The 19,043-nt window shown below is 40.6% G+C and overlaps 2 protein-coding genes and 1 long non-coding RNA gene across 6 annotated transcripts in view; 1 reads left to right on the top strand and 2 right to left on the bottom strand.

Annotated features, from left to right (window-relative positions):
- Nucleotides 1–19,043, top strand: part of snx29 (sorting nexin 29) — a 350,232-nt gene that overhangs the window by 6,184 nt on the left and 325,005 nt on the right. For all 3 annotated transcript variants that reach the window (XM_061908913.1, XM_061908914.1, XM_061908915.1), the window contains exons 5-11: nt 6,857–7,037; nt 7,179–7,249; nt 12,713–12,973; nt 14,908–15,304; nt 15,551–15,663; nt 16,880–16,976; nt 17,118–17,200. In XM_061908913.1, the coding sequence (XP_061764897.1) occupies nt 6,857–7,037; nt 7,179–7,249; nt 12,713–12,973; nt 14,908–15,304; nt 15,551–15,663; nt 16,880–16,976; nt 17,118–17,200 (1,203 nt within the window). The remainder of the gene's footprint in view (nt 1–6,856; nt 7,038–7,178; nt 7,250–12,712; nt 12,974–14,907; nt 15,305–15,550; nt 15,664–16,879; nt 16,977–17,117; nt 17,201–19,043) is intronic.
- LOC133557939 (uncharacterized) lies at nt 2,618–5,571 on the bottom strand. Its single transcript, XR_009807873.1, has 2 exons — nt 5,344–5,571; nt 2,618–3,130 (listed from the first exon to the last, which is right to left on the bottom strand). It is a non-coding gene; the product is annotated as an uncharacterized LOC133557939 (long non-coding RNA).
- LOC133557937 (uncharacterized) overlaps nt 15,728–19,043 on the bottom strand; it is a 44,701-nt gene continuing 41,385 nt past the window's right edge. For both annotated transcript variants that reach the window (XR_009807872.1, XM_061908917.1), the window contains one exon: nt 15,728–17,280. The gene's annotated coding sequence lies outside the window, so the exon portion shown is untranslated. The remainder of the gene's footprint in view (nt 17,281–19,043) is intronic.

Below are 19,043 nucleotides of genomic sequence, written 5' to 3'. Positions count from 1 at the left end.
TCCGCCTGTCGATCTCACGATCCACTCTTCTCCCACTCGTGAACAAGACTCCTAGGTACTTGAACTCCTCCACTTGGGGCAGGGTCTCCTCCCCAATCCGGAGATGGCACTCCACCCTTTTCCGGGCGATAACCATGGACTCGGACTTGGAGGTGCTGATTCTCATCCCGGTTGCTTCACACTCTGCTGCGAACCGATCCAGTGAGAGCTGAAGATCCCGGCCAGATGAAGCCATCAGGACCACATCATCTGCAAAAAGCAGAGACCTAATCCCGTGGCCAACAAACCGGAACCCCTCAACGCCTTGACTGCACCTAGAAATTCTTTCCATAAAAGTTATGAACAGAATCTACACCATGTATTACAAATGATGCACATTTTAGAATCGCTTATGATTTTATAACATGGTTGATGTTAACATATATGCAGCTAAAATATTGAAAATACATCTGCATCTTACCGCAACCAGTTTTTCCTAGTTTTCAATGGAATTCTTGTAGGCTGTAATGTGAAAATTTTTACTGTTAGTTATTTTCCCTAGTTTGTAAGTAAACATTGAAGAGTTGTGCTGCCTCTTCTGATGGAGTGTTACTTTTTACAGTGTGTAGTAATAGTTTCATTGGTGAAATGTTGTCAAACATCAGATTGGTGAGTCCAGTGACACCGCTTTCTAACATGGCGGTAACTACCATTGAGGACGCCGAGGTCATGTCCTCTGTATTTTTTTAGGTGACAAAAGGATGATGATATGACTGACTGTAAATGTACTCTGTGTAGGACACAGAGTACAGTAGGATTATCCTCTCTCAATATATGATCTTTGGTCATGCACAGCCTGCTACAACTCCTTCATTGTAACACAAAGAAGTCAATTTTTACTTTAAACTTTATATGATCCGAAATGTGCTGTCAACATATCAATCAATCAATCAATGTTTATTTATATAGCCCCAAATCACAAATGTCTCAAAGTACTGCACAAATCATTACGACTACAACATCCTCGGAAGAACCCACAAAAGGGCAAGGAAAACTCACACCCAGTGGGCAGGGAGAATTCACATCCAGTGGGACGCACATAACGTAACATTAAATCATACTGATGTATCTAATGTTGCTTTCATCCATCCATCCATCCATCCATCCATTTTCTACCCCTTGTCCCTTTTGGGGCCGCGGGGGGTGCTGGATCCTATCTCAGCTGCATTTGGGCGGAAGGCAGGGTACACCCTGAGAAAGTCGCCACCTCATTGCAGTGCCATCACAGATAGACAGACAACATTCACTCTCACATTCACACACTAGGGCCAATTTAGTGTTGCCCATCAACCTATCCCCAGGTGCATGTCTTTGGTGGTGGGGGTAAGCCGGAGTACCCGGAGGGAACCTCTGGGTCACAGGGAGAACATGCAAACTCCACACAGAAAGATCCCGAGCCTGGGATTGAACTCAAGACTTAGTGGATGTGAGGCACATGCACTAACCCCTGTACCACCGTGCTGCCCATGTTGTTTTCAGCTGAATGAAATTGATGTGAAACGCTGTCGGTATAATACTGTCATGTCAGTCAGATCCCTCCCCGCTCCAAATGCAAAACACGCGCTCTGCGTAGGGCTTCGCAATCAGTGTAGAAGAAGCATATTAATATGTAAATTATTGGATGACAGTAATGGCGCTTCATATAACATTTTACCCCAAATATATTCCTGGCCACGTCATGCTCTGTCACTGATTAGAATATGAGAAAATATTTCGTTCTTTACTTCCGTTGGCTAAGTGGTGGACGTCATTAGTACTTGCAGTGCAAAACAAAAGGTCTTGGGGTCAGACCCAGGTCATTGTTGAAAATGTTGTATGTCTTTTAAATTTATGTTTTAATGATGTTAAAATTGTTTAATATGCTAAATTTCAGGATATTCATAACAAAGTGGACTTTTACAAAATCATGCTGATTATCAAAGGTGTTGGATGAGTGATAAATAGTTATTGCTCAATTAAAACTTTTTTTATTCTGTATATTGCTTTGCTCAAAGTAATATAATTTATATGTTGCAGGGATACCCATGATTTCATCTTGTCAAAGTCCCTCTTGGACAATAAATTTTTGACCTAGGTATTTGTCAAATCCTAGTTACGGCCCTGCTTTCTAAGTCTCTCTAAGAAGCTAAAACAATTTTGTCTTTGCAAGCAGTAATCGATGTATGAATAAAGAAATGACTATTTCAGAATTAAATTCAATGTTTCCAAATAAAAGCAGCGTTTGTTCTTCACAAAAATACTCTGGTAAAAATAAAAGGTATGTTGCAATAAAACTATTCCAAGAGGTAGTATTTATCCAAAAAGTTACTTAAGTAAATGTAACAGAGTAAATGTAGCGTGTTACTACCCACTTCTGATGGTGTTTAATACAGAAAAACATCTAAAATGATAAAGAATGGCGGCGAAATGTGAAGTAGTGACGTGTAAAAACCAAAACTTGAACCAAAATATAAAAATAAAAACAAGTTGAAATTGACAGGAGTATTGGGACGTTGCATTGAAGCTGCTTACTTCGCGGTGTACATTCATATACTTTTTTGTTTTGTTTTACAAAGGAAAAAAGAAACCTGCAGCTGTGTGGGTGTATAGATTAACCACTGTAACAGTTTGACTTTATTTATCTTCTCATGGGGAAGTGTAACTGCATGGTTAGACTCAGGATTCTGTGGAGTTTGGAGTCAACATTACTTGCAACCATATCACTGTTTACCACATAAAACTGACATTTAAGAATGAATCGTGTCATGTTCAAACATTAATGACATCTACAGTATTAAACAGAAAAGAAACAAGGAATCATGCAGAGACAGAGTTAAATTTAGCTCAATGAGGAGAGACGTTTTGGGCTGTACTCTAGTTACAGAACCAACCTACGCTCTAAAGTCCAGCCCACGTCCTCCTCTAATTTTTTGGGAGGTCCCTGGTTACATCACTGAGGCCGCCTCTAAAAGGAGTGGCCACACATTTCATGCAAAGCAGCTTCCAGTACCCACAATACGGGACAGAATGTGTTGGGGCCTTGTGATTGCCTTGTCTCTTCTTCATCTGCGTGCTGTCGTCTTATCTTCGTTGAGGTCCTTGAAGTCCTGGGCTAACACAAACAAAAGATATGCGGTTAGGCAACCCCTCGTATGCCGTGACTGATAACAAGTTTTGTCCTTGCACGGATAGAAAAGTACAACTTGAGCACAATAGCTAATAACTATATCAACGGCCTTTAAGCATAAGAGTTGTGTGATAACGTACACATAATTGTTCTAACAAGCGTCTGTTAATTTCTCTGTATTAGCTAACACTTCATTCTAAAAACTAGTGCTTATCAAACAATAGTTAAATAAAATCTGATCAATCACACTTGAATTTTGTTAAATGCCGAAACAAATGCAATTTTATCGTCAAAATGTCATAATACAGGAACATGTTTTTAAATGTTTTACTTCTATGCATGTTATTTGTTTGCTCAAAACCTAATGTTATAGTTAATAAAACTTTTTCAAAACAAGTTGTAGCTCCACTCCTCTTTGCTGCTGGTGGGTACGTGCAGTGAGTAAGCGCAAAATGGCCTAAACAATATTAAAAAAAAATGTAATCTAGACAAGGCAAGACAAGTTTATTTATAAAGCACAATTCATACACAAGACAATTCAAAGTGCTTTACAGAAAATTACAAGAAAGCAAAAATTAAAATCGAGTCATCCATCCATCCGTTTTCTACCGCTTGTCCCTTTTGGGAGAAATAAAAAAAATAAAGAGTGTAGATAAAATAAAAGAGTTTTCATCGTGGATTTGAACATTGCCAACTTTGAAGCCTGTCTCACATCTTCTAGAAGACTATTCCACATTTTGAAAGTATAAAACTGAAACACAGCCTGACCATGTTTGGTCGTGACTCTGGCACCAGCAGAAGACCACTTCCTGAGGTTCTCAGAAGCCGAGATGCTTCATATGATTCTAACGTGTCAAAGATGTACATTGGTACAAAACCATGAAAAGACTTGAACACAAGCAAAGCTCTTTTGAAGTCTATTCTCTGAGCAACAGGAAGTCAGTGCAGTGACTTAAGCACTTAACTAATATGGTCATATTTCAAGGTTCCAGTCAAGACTTGAGTAGCAGCCTTCTGGATGTACTGTAGCTGCTTTACAGCTTGTTTAAAGAGCCCAGTGAGAATGCCCTAAAAGTAGTTTAATAACATTTATTAGTATTTCTAAGTCTGCTGGAAACACTATTCATTTGATTTTGGCAGTGGTTTTAGCTGTTGATGTTATTGACTCATTGGGGCTGTTAAATTTCAAGTCTGAGAATGAGTCCATTATTATCCTTACATTTCTTACCTGATTATTAGGAGTCAAAGAGAGGGTTTCAATGTGACATTAACTGAAGAAAATTGTTTTGCATCCACACACTTATCAGTTCGATGCAGTGACAAAGTGAATCAACAGGCCAACGTTAATCTGCCGTCAGTAGCTGCAGTTCCATTACCCATAGAAATGTGCAATACCTGAATATCACAATAACAAATTAGTAATAGAATCACTCGTGTTTTGAAAAAGTTCTCAAATATCGCTATAACATTTTTGCGCTCTCATGAGATGTTTTTTTAGACGTTTTGGTATTGAAGTGTGTTGCAAAAGCATGATGGAAACACTGTTTTACGCATTTTCAGGACACCTATACATTGAAATGGTGGGATGCAGATGCAGGACAGCTAGGGGCAGGCAAACTGGTCGTCTTAATCTAGCTTTCGATTGGTCAGCCGGGGGGAGCGAGGCGGCAATAGAGACCCACATGCCCGAACAATGTCAAGGAGGCCCTTGAATCCACAATTGGTCTGGGGATTCCTCGTTCACAGTTCTTTCCCAAAAATCCCTTAATTTGTAGCTGCCGCCATACGTAAGTACGTTGCCTGTGAGCGATCACCCGGTGCCTTCGTCTTCTATTGACAATCACAGTAACAAATGTGGCTGCAAGTGTAACCAGAGCTCCAAAACCATGGAATGGCAAAGTCTCCATCTTCCTCAAAGTGGGGTCTCGCCGGACGAGAATTTACGAGAATTACGACTCATGATGCAAAACACCCTTTAATGGAAACACCTACAAGTAACAAATGTATTTGGTCGAAATTTTAGAAATATTAGTTTTTATTTTGCGAAAAACTGCAATGGAAACACAGCTAATGATAATCCTGATTGTAATGTGAATCAACTTTTTTTCTCTACCATAACTCAGAGTGCACTGTAGCCGCACTGGGATAAAGTGGGGCCCAAAGCGGATTTTTATAATAATAATAATAATAACACGCACCTGGGGATAGGTGAATGTTGTCTGTCTATCTGTGTTGGCCCTGCGATGAGGTGGCGACTTGTCCAGGGTGTACACCGCCCTCTGCCCGATTGTAGCTGAGATAGGCGCAGCGCCCCCTGATGGATGGATAATAATACCTTCGATTTATATCGTGCTCTTCTAAACACTCAAAGCGCTCACAGAGAAGTACGACTCAACATTCATTCACACATCAGTAGCCACAGCTGCACTGGGGTAGACTGACGGAAGCGTGGCTGCCAGTTTGCGCCTACGGCCCCTCCGACCACCACCTATCATTCATTCATCATTCATTCACCAGTGTGAGCGGCACCGGGGGCAAAGGGTGAAGTGTCCTGCCCAAGGACACAACGGCAGCGATTTTTTTGGATGTCAATAGGTGGGAAGCGAACCTGCAACCCTCAGGTTTCTGGCTGGCCGCTCTACGCAATGCCGCCCCATCTGGATACCTTTCCCATTACAAATCTTTTTCACACTTTATTGATATGAAACTATTTTTATAATTTCTATTTATATTAACTTGAATTTAATATAATGCATGTTTTGGACTTAAATTTATCAGTGACAAAGGAGTAAGTGTAGAGGAATACTTTTGCAGTAAAATTTTATAAGAAGCACCGTGTCATTTATTTGACATTTTACATGCGCTTCTTCCTGCAAAACGTGCCCCACCCCACGTACATCGCATGTTCTGCGTTAGGACGGAGCGGCCCTGCACTTAGGTCTGCATTTAGTCTTCCTTTAACAAGTTGCTTGAGCAAAAATGTTTTTTTTCAACAATATTTTTGGATAAAGGTGCTGAGCTCTCTTTTCTTCCCAAAAAGTATTTATTCGAAAAAGATTTATACGATATTTTTTTGTGCTTTGTTGCGTTAAACTTGACAGTCCTAATTTAAAGTCAAACCTTTTGCAGTCTAGGGTCGTTCTTAGTATTTTTACATACTTCTGTTGCACCATAAATACAGCCTAGTTGTGCTGGTATTTTTATTTATTTTGTCTCAGTGTTAGAACACCTTGGGCCTAAAAGCACACAAAAACTAAAAATCAAATAGGAACAATTTAATATTTTATGTCAATCTGAATTTAATTATATTGGCTCCACCCCAGAGGATGTTTAATTGAAATTATAGAAAAGCGAATTCATTCATTGCAATTCAGAGATTTTTTTTACAGCCAAATAACAGGATACATTTTTTCATGTTTAGCAAAGGTTTTGACTAAAATACATATATATATATATATATATATATATATATATATATATATATATATATATATATATATATTACTTAACATTCAAATTAAACGCAAATTCCCTCCATTTAAGTGTTTGGATAAAGTAAAGGAATCCTGGACTTGAAGTATTTTTCTACCATTGTCAGTAATTTGACAGTTAATACATGTGCTGTCCACCACTCTAAACTTTTCCCTTATTTTGTAAATTTTCTCACTTATATTTATTGACTAATGTCTTAATCCTGCTTTTCTTCTCCAGAGTTCACCTTCTGGTTCTACGTGAAGGAGCATCTGAACAGGCACGAGCTCCAGCGCTTCTACTCACTCCGTCATATCACCTCCGAGCTCGGCAGGGGTCGCGCCTGGCTGCGCTGCGCACTTAACGAGCACTCATTGGAGCGATACCTGCACACGCTGCTGTCTGACCAACTGCGCCTCGGGTGAGTGCAGTGTATGAATGTGGGAGATTTTGTTTATGTGAGAGCCAATAACTCTTTCCTAACAAGTGCTGTAATAGATATTTATGAGTGTGCATGTTTTTATGCACTGTCTTGATTAACTTCACCTCTTCTTTTTTTAAGTACTTACTATGAAGAATGGGCTTTTATGCTTGATGAAGAGAGGGCCAGCATGCTTCCCACCATGGCTGCAGGTGAGTTTGCAGGGTGCGCATACAATGTTGTTTCTGTCAATGGGTTTTGGTTGTCAATTAGTTAAAGAAGAACTGCACTTTTTTTTGGATGTTTTCTTATCATTCACAATCCTTATGAGAGACAAAAGGTTGTTTTTTTTGCATTCTAATTTGTAATAAGTGGCTCTTTCTCGGTGGCTAGTAAGGTAACTAGAGAGATCAATCCATTCTGTCTCTAAATCACTTTGATAATTCATCCAGAAACCGCCAACAATACTTCATTTACGTTCCGTAACCTTTATAAATACTTAGCTGTAACGACATTGTTATCGTAGGAGCGAACACTGAGGAACTTTTAATCTAGTGCACTGCGACGGCATGCTAAAAAAAGCTAACTTTTTATGTTAGAAGCTGAATGGCTTTTGAGTTTGTAATACACAACACTGCAATTTGACACCAGTCTGTACTGACTAACAACAAACAATCACATTGCAATATCTGTAAAGTATTAGCCCACATTTCATGTTTTGTTTGTACAAAGCTCGCTCGACAGTGTTTGTAGTGTAATTGTATGGTGACGTGCTGCATGTATCATGATCAATATTATAGTGCAGGGCTTTTCAACTACATAATTAAGAGGGCCGCAATTTCAAGAGCCCAAGGGCACAGGGTCCAGACATCGAAATGTGGATGTTTTGTCAGAAAATGCCTCCGCAGGTCATAGTTTTTTGAGACCTCGTTTACTTAATTACAAAGTAAACACTTCAGCTTTCACACTGCACTGTCAATAAATTCATTATTTTGCCTTCGCTACTCGTTTCTGCCGTGTGCAGCTTGTTAAACGCATGAAGAAAAAGAAGCTCCAGATTTTGTTGAGTATTGATGTTCCTTCGTTTGAATTATTTGTTTTCCTTAGTTGTATTTATATACACTTCTTCCTTCAATTAGATTTGTAAGACTGAAGACATAAACATAAGATAAACATAAAAGAATAACATCAAGTGTGTATTTTACTTAAATAATGTTCATTGTGTATTTTAGAATTTACGTAAATCAAATCGAAGGTTAATTGTTAATATATTCACACAATAAACTTTAAATTACACAACAGTTACACACTAAACATTATGTGTGACTTATGACAATTAGCACTCACTGCTTGGCACTCATCAACAAGGGTTGGAATTGGGGGTTAAATCACCAAAAATGATTCCCGGGCGCGGCCACGGCTGCTGCCCACTGCCCCCCTCATATCCCAGAGGGTGAACAAGGGGATGGGTCAAATGCAGAGGACAAATTTCACCACACCGAGTGTGTGCGTGAAAAAATATTGGTCTTTAACTTCAATTAGCGTTGTCGCCCTCTACTGGTCAAATGTTGCACTACGTGTATTAAAAGAGGTTTGAACATTACTCTCAGACAAAAACAACACGACCGATTACAAAAGACACCACGAAGTCAGCAATTTCAATAACAAGCAAACTAAACATATTTACGCGCAAATTTTATCTATTTACGAATGTTTGACCAAGTTTGGTGATAAAGCTTACATGCTCGTATTTCTACCATTGTTGCTGCTTGTCTGGATCAATATGTCCGTCGCTTAAAAGGTCCGCCAGAAAACAATGACTCGAGCACTTGTTTGTGGTAAAAAAATTCTTACTTTATTGTCCTGTCGTTGTTCAAAGTCAGATTTTTGCAATTTATTTTGACTTTTTTTTCACCATTGAGTGAGTAATTTTCATCTACTCACCCCACTGCCGCTTCACTGTGACACATATACTTCGCTGTTGCCCACTGTGGGGTGTCGGGAGTACTGCATACATGATCAACCTTAGTTTTAATGGTTTCATCAAGCCTATTTGGGTGATGTTCGACGGACTCAATGAAAAGGTTTGGCGGGCCAGATGTGGCCCGCGGGCGCCAGTTGGATATGCCAGTTGTAATGACTTCCTCGATGGACATGTCTGTTTGGCCCAGCTCGCTGGGGACATTACCAATTGGTTTTGGGTGCGCGCCATTTGTTTTGGCCTAACTTGGTTCTAAGTTCCACATTCGTAGTGTAAAGTCACGGCCACCCCACTATCTCGGTTTCGGTCTGCTCCAACATTTCCACCCTCCTCTTTGTGCTCGCTTCTATAAGCAGCAGATCATCCTCTGAATATTCAGCTTAGAAAATATAAGGTTGTGAATCCTCATCTGCATACTTGCCAACCTTGAAACCTCCGATTTTGGGAGGTGGGGGGTGGGGTGCGTGGTTGGGGGCGGAGGTATGGTTGGGGGCGTGGTTAAGAGAGGAGTAGTATATTTACAGCTGTTGTGTGGCAGTTGTGCAAATGTGCACTGCTCTTTCTAAAGTAGATGTTATTGTCACAAATGCATGATTGATTGATTGAAACTTTTATTACCAGATAGTACAGTACATACTAAAGGGTTACACTAAAGGGTAACACCGTTATAAGTTTTTCAAATTGTTTAAGTTGGGGTCCACGTTAATCAATTAATGGTACAAATATATGCTATCAGCATAATACAGTCACCACACAAGTTAATCATCATAGTATATACATTGAATTATTTACAATCCGGTGGTGGAATGAGGAGCTTTGGTTGATATCAGTACTTCAGTCATCAACAATTGCATCAACAGAGAAATGGACATTGAAACAGTGTAGGTGTGACTTAGTAGGATATGTACAGCCAGCAGAGAACATAGTGAGTTCACATAGCAGAAGAACAAGTATATACATTAGAAATACATTCGATTATTTACATTAGGTTATATACAATCCGGGGAGATGGAATGTGAATGGAGGAGGATTAAAGGGTTGAAGTTGCCAGGAGGTGTTGTGGTGCATCATGCACATTAGATGGCAGTATTGTCCTGTTTAAGAGTGTCACATGCTGTTTACGGCAGACGATTTGCCTTACGGTAGAGTGTTAGACGTAAACGTGACTGTTGTTGTTGTGTGTTGTTACTGCAATGGGAGGACGTTAATGAAACTGCCTAACAATAAACCCACATAAGAAACCAAGAACTCGCCCTCGATCATTCTACAGTTATAACGTCATTGGGCAGACACACTCTCAGACACGTCACTCAGGTCCTCATGGACCTAGGGGGGGTGTGGCCTCCAGCTCCGCCTGAAAATTTGTCCCCGGAGGTTTTCGGGAGAGGCGCTGAATTTCGGGAGTCTCCCGGAAAATCGGGGAGGGTTGGTAAGTATGATCATTTGTCTGAAAATAGTCGTCTTCGTTGTCTGTTACAAAGTCTGCCATGATTACAACACAATTTTTTCGGAAGTAGGAACACACATTTTGTTGTTGGAAGTCGAATGTGCGTTGCTATGGAAACTTATGTGCCGAGGAAAGAAGTTCTGGTATTGCTTAAAATGAACAAAATACTGTAAATAGTGAACATATTACATATTGTTATGAACGTGTCTGTTACTACATCATATATAGACTTGCAGTGTGTACAGTATATAAAAAATATTGACGGAGGGTTTTGAAGGCTACAACGGTGACTCCCTTTAGCCGCATCTTGCAAGGTTTTTTTTTTTTTTTTTTTTTCCATTTTCTACCGCTTATTCCCTTTCGGGGTCGCGGGGGGCGCTGGCGCCTATCTCAGCTACAATCGGGCGGAAGGCGGGGTACACCCTGGACAAGTCGCCACCTCATCACAGGGCCAACACAGATAGACAGACAACATTCACACACTAGGGCCAATTTTAGTGTTGCCAATCAACCTATCCCCAGGTGGAGGTGGGAGGGGCCTATCCCCAGGTGCATGTCTTTGAAAATGGGAGGAAGCCGGAGTACCCGGAGGGAACCCACGCATTCACGGGGAGAACATGCAAACTCCACACAGAAAGATCCCGAGCCTGGATTTGAACCCAGGACTGCAGGAACTTCATATTGTGAGGCAGACGCACTAGTAAATGTGTCTAATAACATCTGAATCGCTCCCACTGCCCTGTCTTTTTTTTTCTCCTTCTAGTCCTTCACTCTCACTTTCCTCATCCACGAATCTTTCATCCTCGCTCAAATTAATGGGGAAATCGTCGCTTTCTCGTTTCGAATCGCTTTAGCTGCTAGTGGCCATGATTGTTTTTTTTTATCATCTTTAAAATCCTAAAAATATAAAATGTCTTCTTGTCTCTCATAATGATTGTGTAGGCAAAATCCCCCAAAAGTGCAGTTCCCTTTTAAGTTTATTAATCATATTGTCATTGTCATGATGAAAATGGTTTTTATCCACCAACCCATGCACTTTTTTTTACATTTTGTCTATCATTCATAATTCCTCTGTAAGACAAGAACACACATGCCTTTCTCTATTTTATGTGTTCTTAATAGTAAAAAATTGCTCGCAAGAAGTGGCTAACAATTCAGGTAATAGGGATTCACTTATTTTGCCTAAAAAACACTCTAAAGACTTCCATCAATGTTTTATATAGATGATGTAGGTATGTATGTAATGTAGTAATTTATGACAACATGTAATATTTGCCGTATTTTGGTCATTTAAAGCATAAGTAGAACTTATTTCCTGTGCACGTTGATTTCAGAGCGTGCATAGCAACAAACGCTATTTCAATCCACAACTTACGCTAATTATGGCAGACTTTGTGAGAGCAAACGCTTAAAAATAAGGAGGACAAACTACGACATGTAGCAGTAGTGCTAAGTGCTAAACAAAATACGAACATAAGAACACAGTCACTTACAATGGCCGCTCTCCCTGAGATGCCGACTGATGGGCCTAGTCCTTACTCCTCAGATACGAAATGATGGAATAAAACGAGGAGCTTGCCGACACTTCCTAGCGATGTCTTTAGGTCTAAGGTGAATTTCCAAGTTGAGCAATTTCTCTGCTTATGGGAACAACCTTCTACTATACAAGGGTGGGGTATGATTTATGATCTAGCATTAACTATTCCAATCTCTGAAACGATTCCGAAGCAGTAGCTCTGTAGCTAGTTTACCTCCCGCTAGTGCAAGGCACTTTGTTACTAAAATTAGTTACTGTGTGTTAGCTCTTACAATAACAATGTTGCTCTAGTTTAGTTAACATGCAGGTCATGGCATTTAAACAGAGTGGCTGTACAGGCGGAATAGATGACTACCAATTACCTGCCTTTTTAGCCATTTCTTGCTTACAGTTTTTCCCTAACTAGAACGCAGAGACAGGATTGTGGATGATGGACAAAATCCCCCTGCTAAAAAAGTGCAGTTTCCCTTTTTAAGAAAGCGGCATTTTTTGCCAGGCCTATGCGCCGTGGTTTGCTTACCTTTCCTCATCCTTCATGTAACCAAATGGCTGCAAATACTTATTAATTAATATTGCTAATGAACATTTACTTAGTTTTACGTCCACACTTTTCACGCTGCACCTGCGTAGACAGCAGATGCAAGTTTTTGAACTCTAGAGTTAACAATAGGATTTAGTAAAGACTGTTTTTTTCTCTTTTCTTTTTTAAGGTTTGAACTCTATCCTGTTTGCCATCAACATCGACAACAACGACTTGAACGGAGGACCGACAAGAGTAGGCGCCTCCTCCGTCACGCACCTTCTCAAGGAGTCCACGCAGGGTATTGGCAGCCTGTGGAAGGAGTCCACACAAGGGGTTAGCAGCCTGCTTCGAGAGATCAGCACCGCCACTGCCGTGGTTCCGGGGTTTAGTCCCAGAGTGGACGGACCCTCTGACCCACTGCCTGTCCTGCCGCGAAGCACCTCGGCTGGTAGGATATGCTTATTATTTGTAAAATTTTTGCTGTATTTTTGGCCATATTTGTTTTGTGTTACGCCATCATACATAATATTTCTTAATAGGGTTTTTTTCATGTCAAATGTTTTAATTTCAATGTTCAATTCTTTCACATGTGTATGATATACGTACACGTAACAGTCCTTTATCTTTCAAAGGTTATAAAAACATTTTGGATTCATAGTTTTTTGGCTCAAATCTCTCAATTAACTTTAGCCCTCAACAACATTTCTAAACATTTAATGTTTATTTATTAAAAAGGGTTGAGATGTATTTAAAATGTTAACCCTTTAAAGGCCTTATGATCAAATAAAGTCACAGTCAGCACTTAGTATACATTTGCATAACATGACTTATTTTACTACTTTGAACCTGTGACACCACATGTTTGATAATTTTGTTTCAGACCAAAGTTTTTTTTAAAGAAATTTAGGGAAAAAAAGTGAAAAAAAAAAATCCTAAATTTGTTTACGGCCTTAAAAAACTTAAGGTCTTGTTTGGCTTTGATGATGATTAAATGATTAATGATAATTGCATGCTCCCAGAGGGATTTCATTTAATTTCACAGTATGCCACTATGAAAAAGGGGCTGCAGCCCAAAAATACCTCCCAGGGTGCACTTTAGAAGGAAGACTAGGCCTAAGCTATTTACTTAGATAAATCCAAGTGGCACCTTGTCTGTCCAGTCTGTGCACATGATTAGTCACACGTGGGGGTCTTCTGACAGGAAGCACACATTTGCATCCAAGTGGTGGCGGAGGGGGAAATCTTGAAGGGAATTTTCAGACCATCATCTTTGACCTAATTTCTCCATATGCCGTGTTCCATTCCGCTGGGCCGTCTGACACCATTTTTCTTGATCTACTTAGTAGGCAGGGTTGAACTGTGTTGATAACTGTGTGGTTGGAAATGGAACAGATTGTTTTCGGTTCAGAGTATAGCAGAAAGCTAAGGTTTTCCACCGTTCTATTTAGAGATCGACCAATATAATTTTTTCAGGGCCGATACCGATTATTAGAAGTCAAGGAGGCCGATAACCGATATTCGTAGCTGATATTTATTTGCATTAAAATCTATCATAAGGTGAATAATGCACATCAGTAAACAGCTGGACAAGGCTTTAAGTTGTTTTTAAACATTATTTCTTTGAAAACGTCAGACCAGTCACTGCAATGTTTTTTGGGGCACTAATGTTGTGGTTAATTTAGTACCAAAAAACATCAGGTGATATTACAAACACCTTCATTACGTGTGTCTAAGAGAGGCATTAACATTTGTATTTCAAAATATGGGAAATGTCCTGAAAATATAAAAAAATGTGGAATTTTTCACTTGCCAGCTAACCAATTTTCTAGCTGTAATATTATGTAATCTTTCCGCTTGAGGAACCCGGAAAAGATTGAAGTTTATTTCGACAGTACGGCAAGCGCAGCTTAGCAGAAAAGATCACTGGTTATTACTAACTTACTCTCTACTTACCCCTATTTTTGATTGTTTTAATTGTAAATACTGGTGTCATCTGTATATACATTGTATCTGCAAATGTATTTCTGTTGTAGTTTAAAAAAACAAAAACAGCTGAGATCGTTAAAATTCCAAATATCAGCGCCAATTATCGGTTGATCCCTAGTTCTATTGAGGGAAATACCGATTAATCGGCTGATTTTTGTGAAAAAGTATGTGATTGCCATCGCTGATTATTGCCTTCATGCCGATCACAAACGTCGAACCCCTCTGGGTGACACTTTATTTATAGTTGCAGTCAGTACACCACACGTAAGAGGTGTACACCAATCTCACTCATAGATGATAGGTATCGGAATTGGCCGCATACAACCCTGATGGGAACATTTCTATTTCTATTGTGTTGAAACTAGTTAAAGCAACCTTTACCTTTTCCCCAAATAGATTCAGGCCTGAGGAGGGAGCGGCGGAGAAAGAAGAAGATCACAAACATCATTTCCTTCGATGATGACCTGGATGGAGGGGCTGAGGATGAAGAGGAGGGTGAGGAGGACTTCCAGAAAAATGTAGGGATGATGATTAAGAGGCAAACAAGTCCTGTTCAGAGCAGCGTGGAGGAAGGGATAGATCTCCTTGAGCCGTCCTCTGGTTCTCCTTCTCAAAACGGGCTGGCCGACCCAGGTTCATTGAGTTGGGTGGGGTCACCCCATCCTTCTCGTATGCCACACATGCCAGACTGTAAGAATATAGATAACGAGGAGGAAGAGGAAGAAGAGGACGCGGAAGAGGAGAAGTACGAACCTAGAGCACACATCCATGAAGAAAAGCGGAACAATGACCAGTGAGTTGTGGCATATATTAGTAGGGCTGCACAGTTCTGCAAGAGAAATTTGAATTAAGATAGTGATTCTCTAGGAATCTTATTTAAAAATTTCCCCTCTCACCAATAAAATGAGACATCCCAAAGTCCATCTTGTTCAAAGTCCAAAATGTCAGCATGTTGCATGCAAGCTGAGTGTATTGATTGGCAAGAAGCAAAAGGTCACTGCCAGCCAGTCAGATTTAACACTAAATGTTCTTAATTTAGGATGGTGGTGGGAAGTCTGCTCAGCGTGTCCACGTGGAGCCCCGTGCAGGGGCTGACGGACCACAGCAGCGCGGACATCCTTATCCCCCTCAACTCTGCAACCCCCCAGCCAGGTATTTTACTTTAGAACTGCACCGCACAATATTTTTGACACAAAAGGGAAACAAATATGAGACATTTTGTGGTCAGTCCTTTTTTTGCAGCTGTAACAGCTTCTACTCTAGTTTGAGTTTGAGTTTATTTTGAACATTCAAGCATACAACATGATACATCACAATTTCCAGTTTCTCTTTTCAACATGTTCGAAAAGGAGTAGGAAGAAGCAGACCTTATTTAATCCTACCCCTTTTCTTTTACTTAACAGTTGCTAAAACTTTTGTTCACTTCCTGTTCTCAATTTTTTCACAATATACTCCATAAGTAATCACAATAAAAATAAATAAATAAATAATACTCGATGAAGTAAGTTATATTTCATATAGTGTGAGATGAGTAAGATTATTTTGGAAAAAATAACAAATGGATGGATGAAATAAATTCAGAATGTTTATCATGGTTCTTCTTCTTTGTACTTTGTAAACCCTTTAAGTTTGAAGAGTTTCTTGAAGTGGATCATATTAGTACATTGTTTGATTGCTTTGCTTAATCCATCCTATAATTTAATTCCACATACAGATGTACTGAAGGTCTTAAGTGTTGCACGTGCATACCAAATGTTTTAAATTAAATTTTTCTCTAAGATATTATTTCTCCTCTTTTTTTGAGAAAAATTGTTGTATATTCTTGGATAGCAGGTTACAGTTTGCTTTGTGTATAATTTTAGCTGTTTACAAATTCAGTATGTCACATACACAGCAGGGTGAAATTATCGTACAAATTTGCTAATTGATGCACATCTGGCAAGGCTTTGTCCTAAAAACTTTGAGTGGAGATCTTTTTCTCTTGTCATCCATAAAAAAACATTTTTGTGGTCACCTGAGAATCTCTGTTCGAGGTTTTGCCGGAGGTGTTGGATGGGTTTGAAGTCAGGCCTCCCAAGTTCTTCCACATCAAACTCATTCAAGCCTGCATTTATCGACCTTGCTTCGTTCACTAGGGCACACGCACTAATGTAATGTATTTTCTGTGGGCACATGTTGTTACACTTTTATTCATACATATTTATTAATACCTTCACATCAGCAGCAATTTAGCGATCCATGCAAGAATGAAAGTCAGTGTGCAGCATCAGCAGCAGCTGTCACAGGCTGCTGTACAAGCTATCCATATACCAACAGATGAACATTTCTGTTCCTCTTTACCTTCACTTTCATTTCTGTATCGTTTCAGTCAACTCAGTAGAGGACTCGGCGGCCTTTCCTGCTCAGTGTGAGTCAACTGCACCTGTGGAGAACTCTGATAGCCTAAGATCACTTCTACCGCCAAAGTAAGCATCTGCTCCATTCATGTCGGATGTGTTATGGTGTAAAGAAGACGCTCATCCTTGAGAGTATTAGACTTAAGCCATCTGCTCCGCAGCTTTAACACATAAAAAAACTTTGACATTCAGAATATTGATGCATTTCAGTATGGAGTCCAGTGCTTTGGCGCTGTCTGTTCCACTCAGCACCAGGCTGCCAGCATCTGATCTGCCAGAGTCCATGACAGTCGGTGAGTGTTTCTCAGTTTTTCCATCCCTTCCTTCTGTCTGCCTGCTCTTGTTCATCCTCTCTGTCATGTTAGCCAGAATTCTGCCAAAAAACAACCATCGGTGGTGAGTTTGTAGACGAATTATTTTGCATAAAATAAACAAATATTACTACAGTTCAATGATGCATTTGTTTAATCAGCATAAGCACACTTGTAATCATGATCAATCGCGATTAATGGGAGTAAATTACCTGAGTTCATGATTTAAATTACCTTTACAAAAAACACCTCAATATTTTGACACAAAGCAATTTCTTTGTCAGAATGTCATAAGCTAACATTTCCAAAAAAAGTTTTACTTAAAAGCACATCATTTATTGGTTCAAAACTTGTTACCATCCATCCATCCATCCACCTTCAACCATTTATCTGAAATCGGGTCACAGAGACAACAGCTCTAGCAGAGACCCCCAGACTTCCCTCTCCAGAGCAACATTAGCAACTTTCTCCTGGGGAATCCTGAAGCGTTCCCAGGCCAGAGAGGAGATGTAATACCCCCATCTGGTCCTTGGCCCAGTGGGACGTGCAACAAGAAAGTGTGAGAAGCTCTGTCATCCGGGAGGAACTCAAAGTAAAGCCGCTGCTCCTCCACATTGAGAGGTCAGGATCTGGTCAGGATGCCACCCGAACGCCTCCCTAGGGAGGTGTTTAGGGCACGTCCAACCGGTAGGAGGCCACGGGGAAGACTCAGGACATGTTGGGAAGACTATGTCTCCCGGTTTGCCTGGGAACGCCTCGGGATCCCCCGGGAAGAGCTAGATGAAGTGGCTAGGGAGAGGGAAGTCTGGGCTTCCCTGCTTAGGCTGCTGCCCCCGCGACCCGACCTCGAATAAGCGGAAGAAGATGGATGGATGATGGGCCTCAGATTTGGAGATGGTGATCTTCATCCCAGCATTCCCACCGCTGAACACTCTGCTTCGAACCAATCCAGTGAGAGCTGAAGGTCACGAACCAAAGGTGCCATCTATACCACATCATCTGCAAACAGCAGTGACGCAACCTTTAGCCCACCGAGACGTATACCCTCTCCGCCATGGTCACGACTCTGCCTAGAAATCCTGTCCATGAAAATCACAAACAGGATAGGTGACAAAGTGCAGCCCCAGCGGAGACAAATCCTCACTGGAAACGGATCCGACGTACATCCAAACACCCGGACACAACTCTCGCTTTGGTTGTACAGAAATTGGATGGCCCTCAGCAGGGTCCCCCTCACCCCGTACTCCCTCAGCACCTCCCAGAGTATCTCCCGGGGGACCCGGTCAGACGCCTTCTCCAAATCCACAGAGCACATGTAGACAGGATAGGCATACTCCCAGGCCTTCTCCAGGATTCTCGCAAGAGTAAAGAGCTGGTCAGCTGTTCCACGACCAGGACGGAATCCACATTGCTCTTCTTGAATCTGAGTTTCGACTATCGGCCGGACCCTCATTTCCAGTACCTTAGCCTAAACTTTCCCAGGTAGGCTGAGTAGTGTGATACCCCTGTAGTTAGCACACATCATCTGGTCCCCCTTTTTGAATAGGGGAACCACCACCCCAGTCTGCCACCTCCTCGGCACTGTCCCAGACTTGTAACCAATTTCTTCTAAAGTACCATTAAGGTTTTTTTTTAAGTGAAAGATTTTGCCATTGGGCACACTAGTTTGAGTCTCCTCACTCATCTTTGCACCGACATATGCATTGACCTGATCATTCACTTTATTACAAAATACACCTTTCCACAGTTAAGGTAAAGAAGCATATGCGGACAAACTAAATTGCGTGATTAACCTCTCTTTATACATGATTATTACAATATTTTT

Source organism: Nerophis ophidion, linkage group LG08, assembly GCF_033978795.1.
Source record: "Nerophis ophidion isolate RoL-2023_Sa linkage group LG08, RoL_Noph_v1.0, whole genome shotgun sequence".
Taxonomy (NCBI): Eukaryota; Metazoa; Chordata; class Actinopteri; order Syngnathiformes; family Syngnathidae; genus Nerophis; species Nerophis ophidion.
This window is presented reverse-complemented; position numbering and strand designations above follow the sequence as displayed.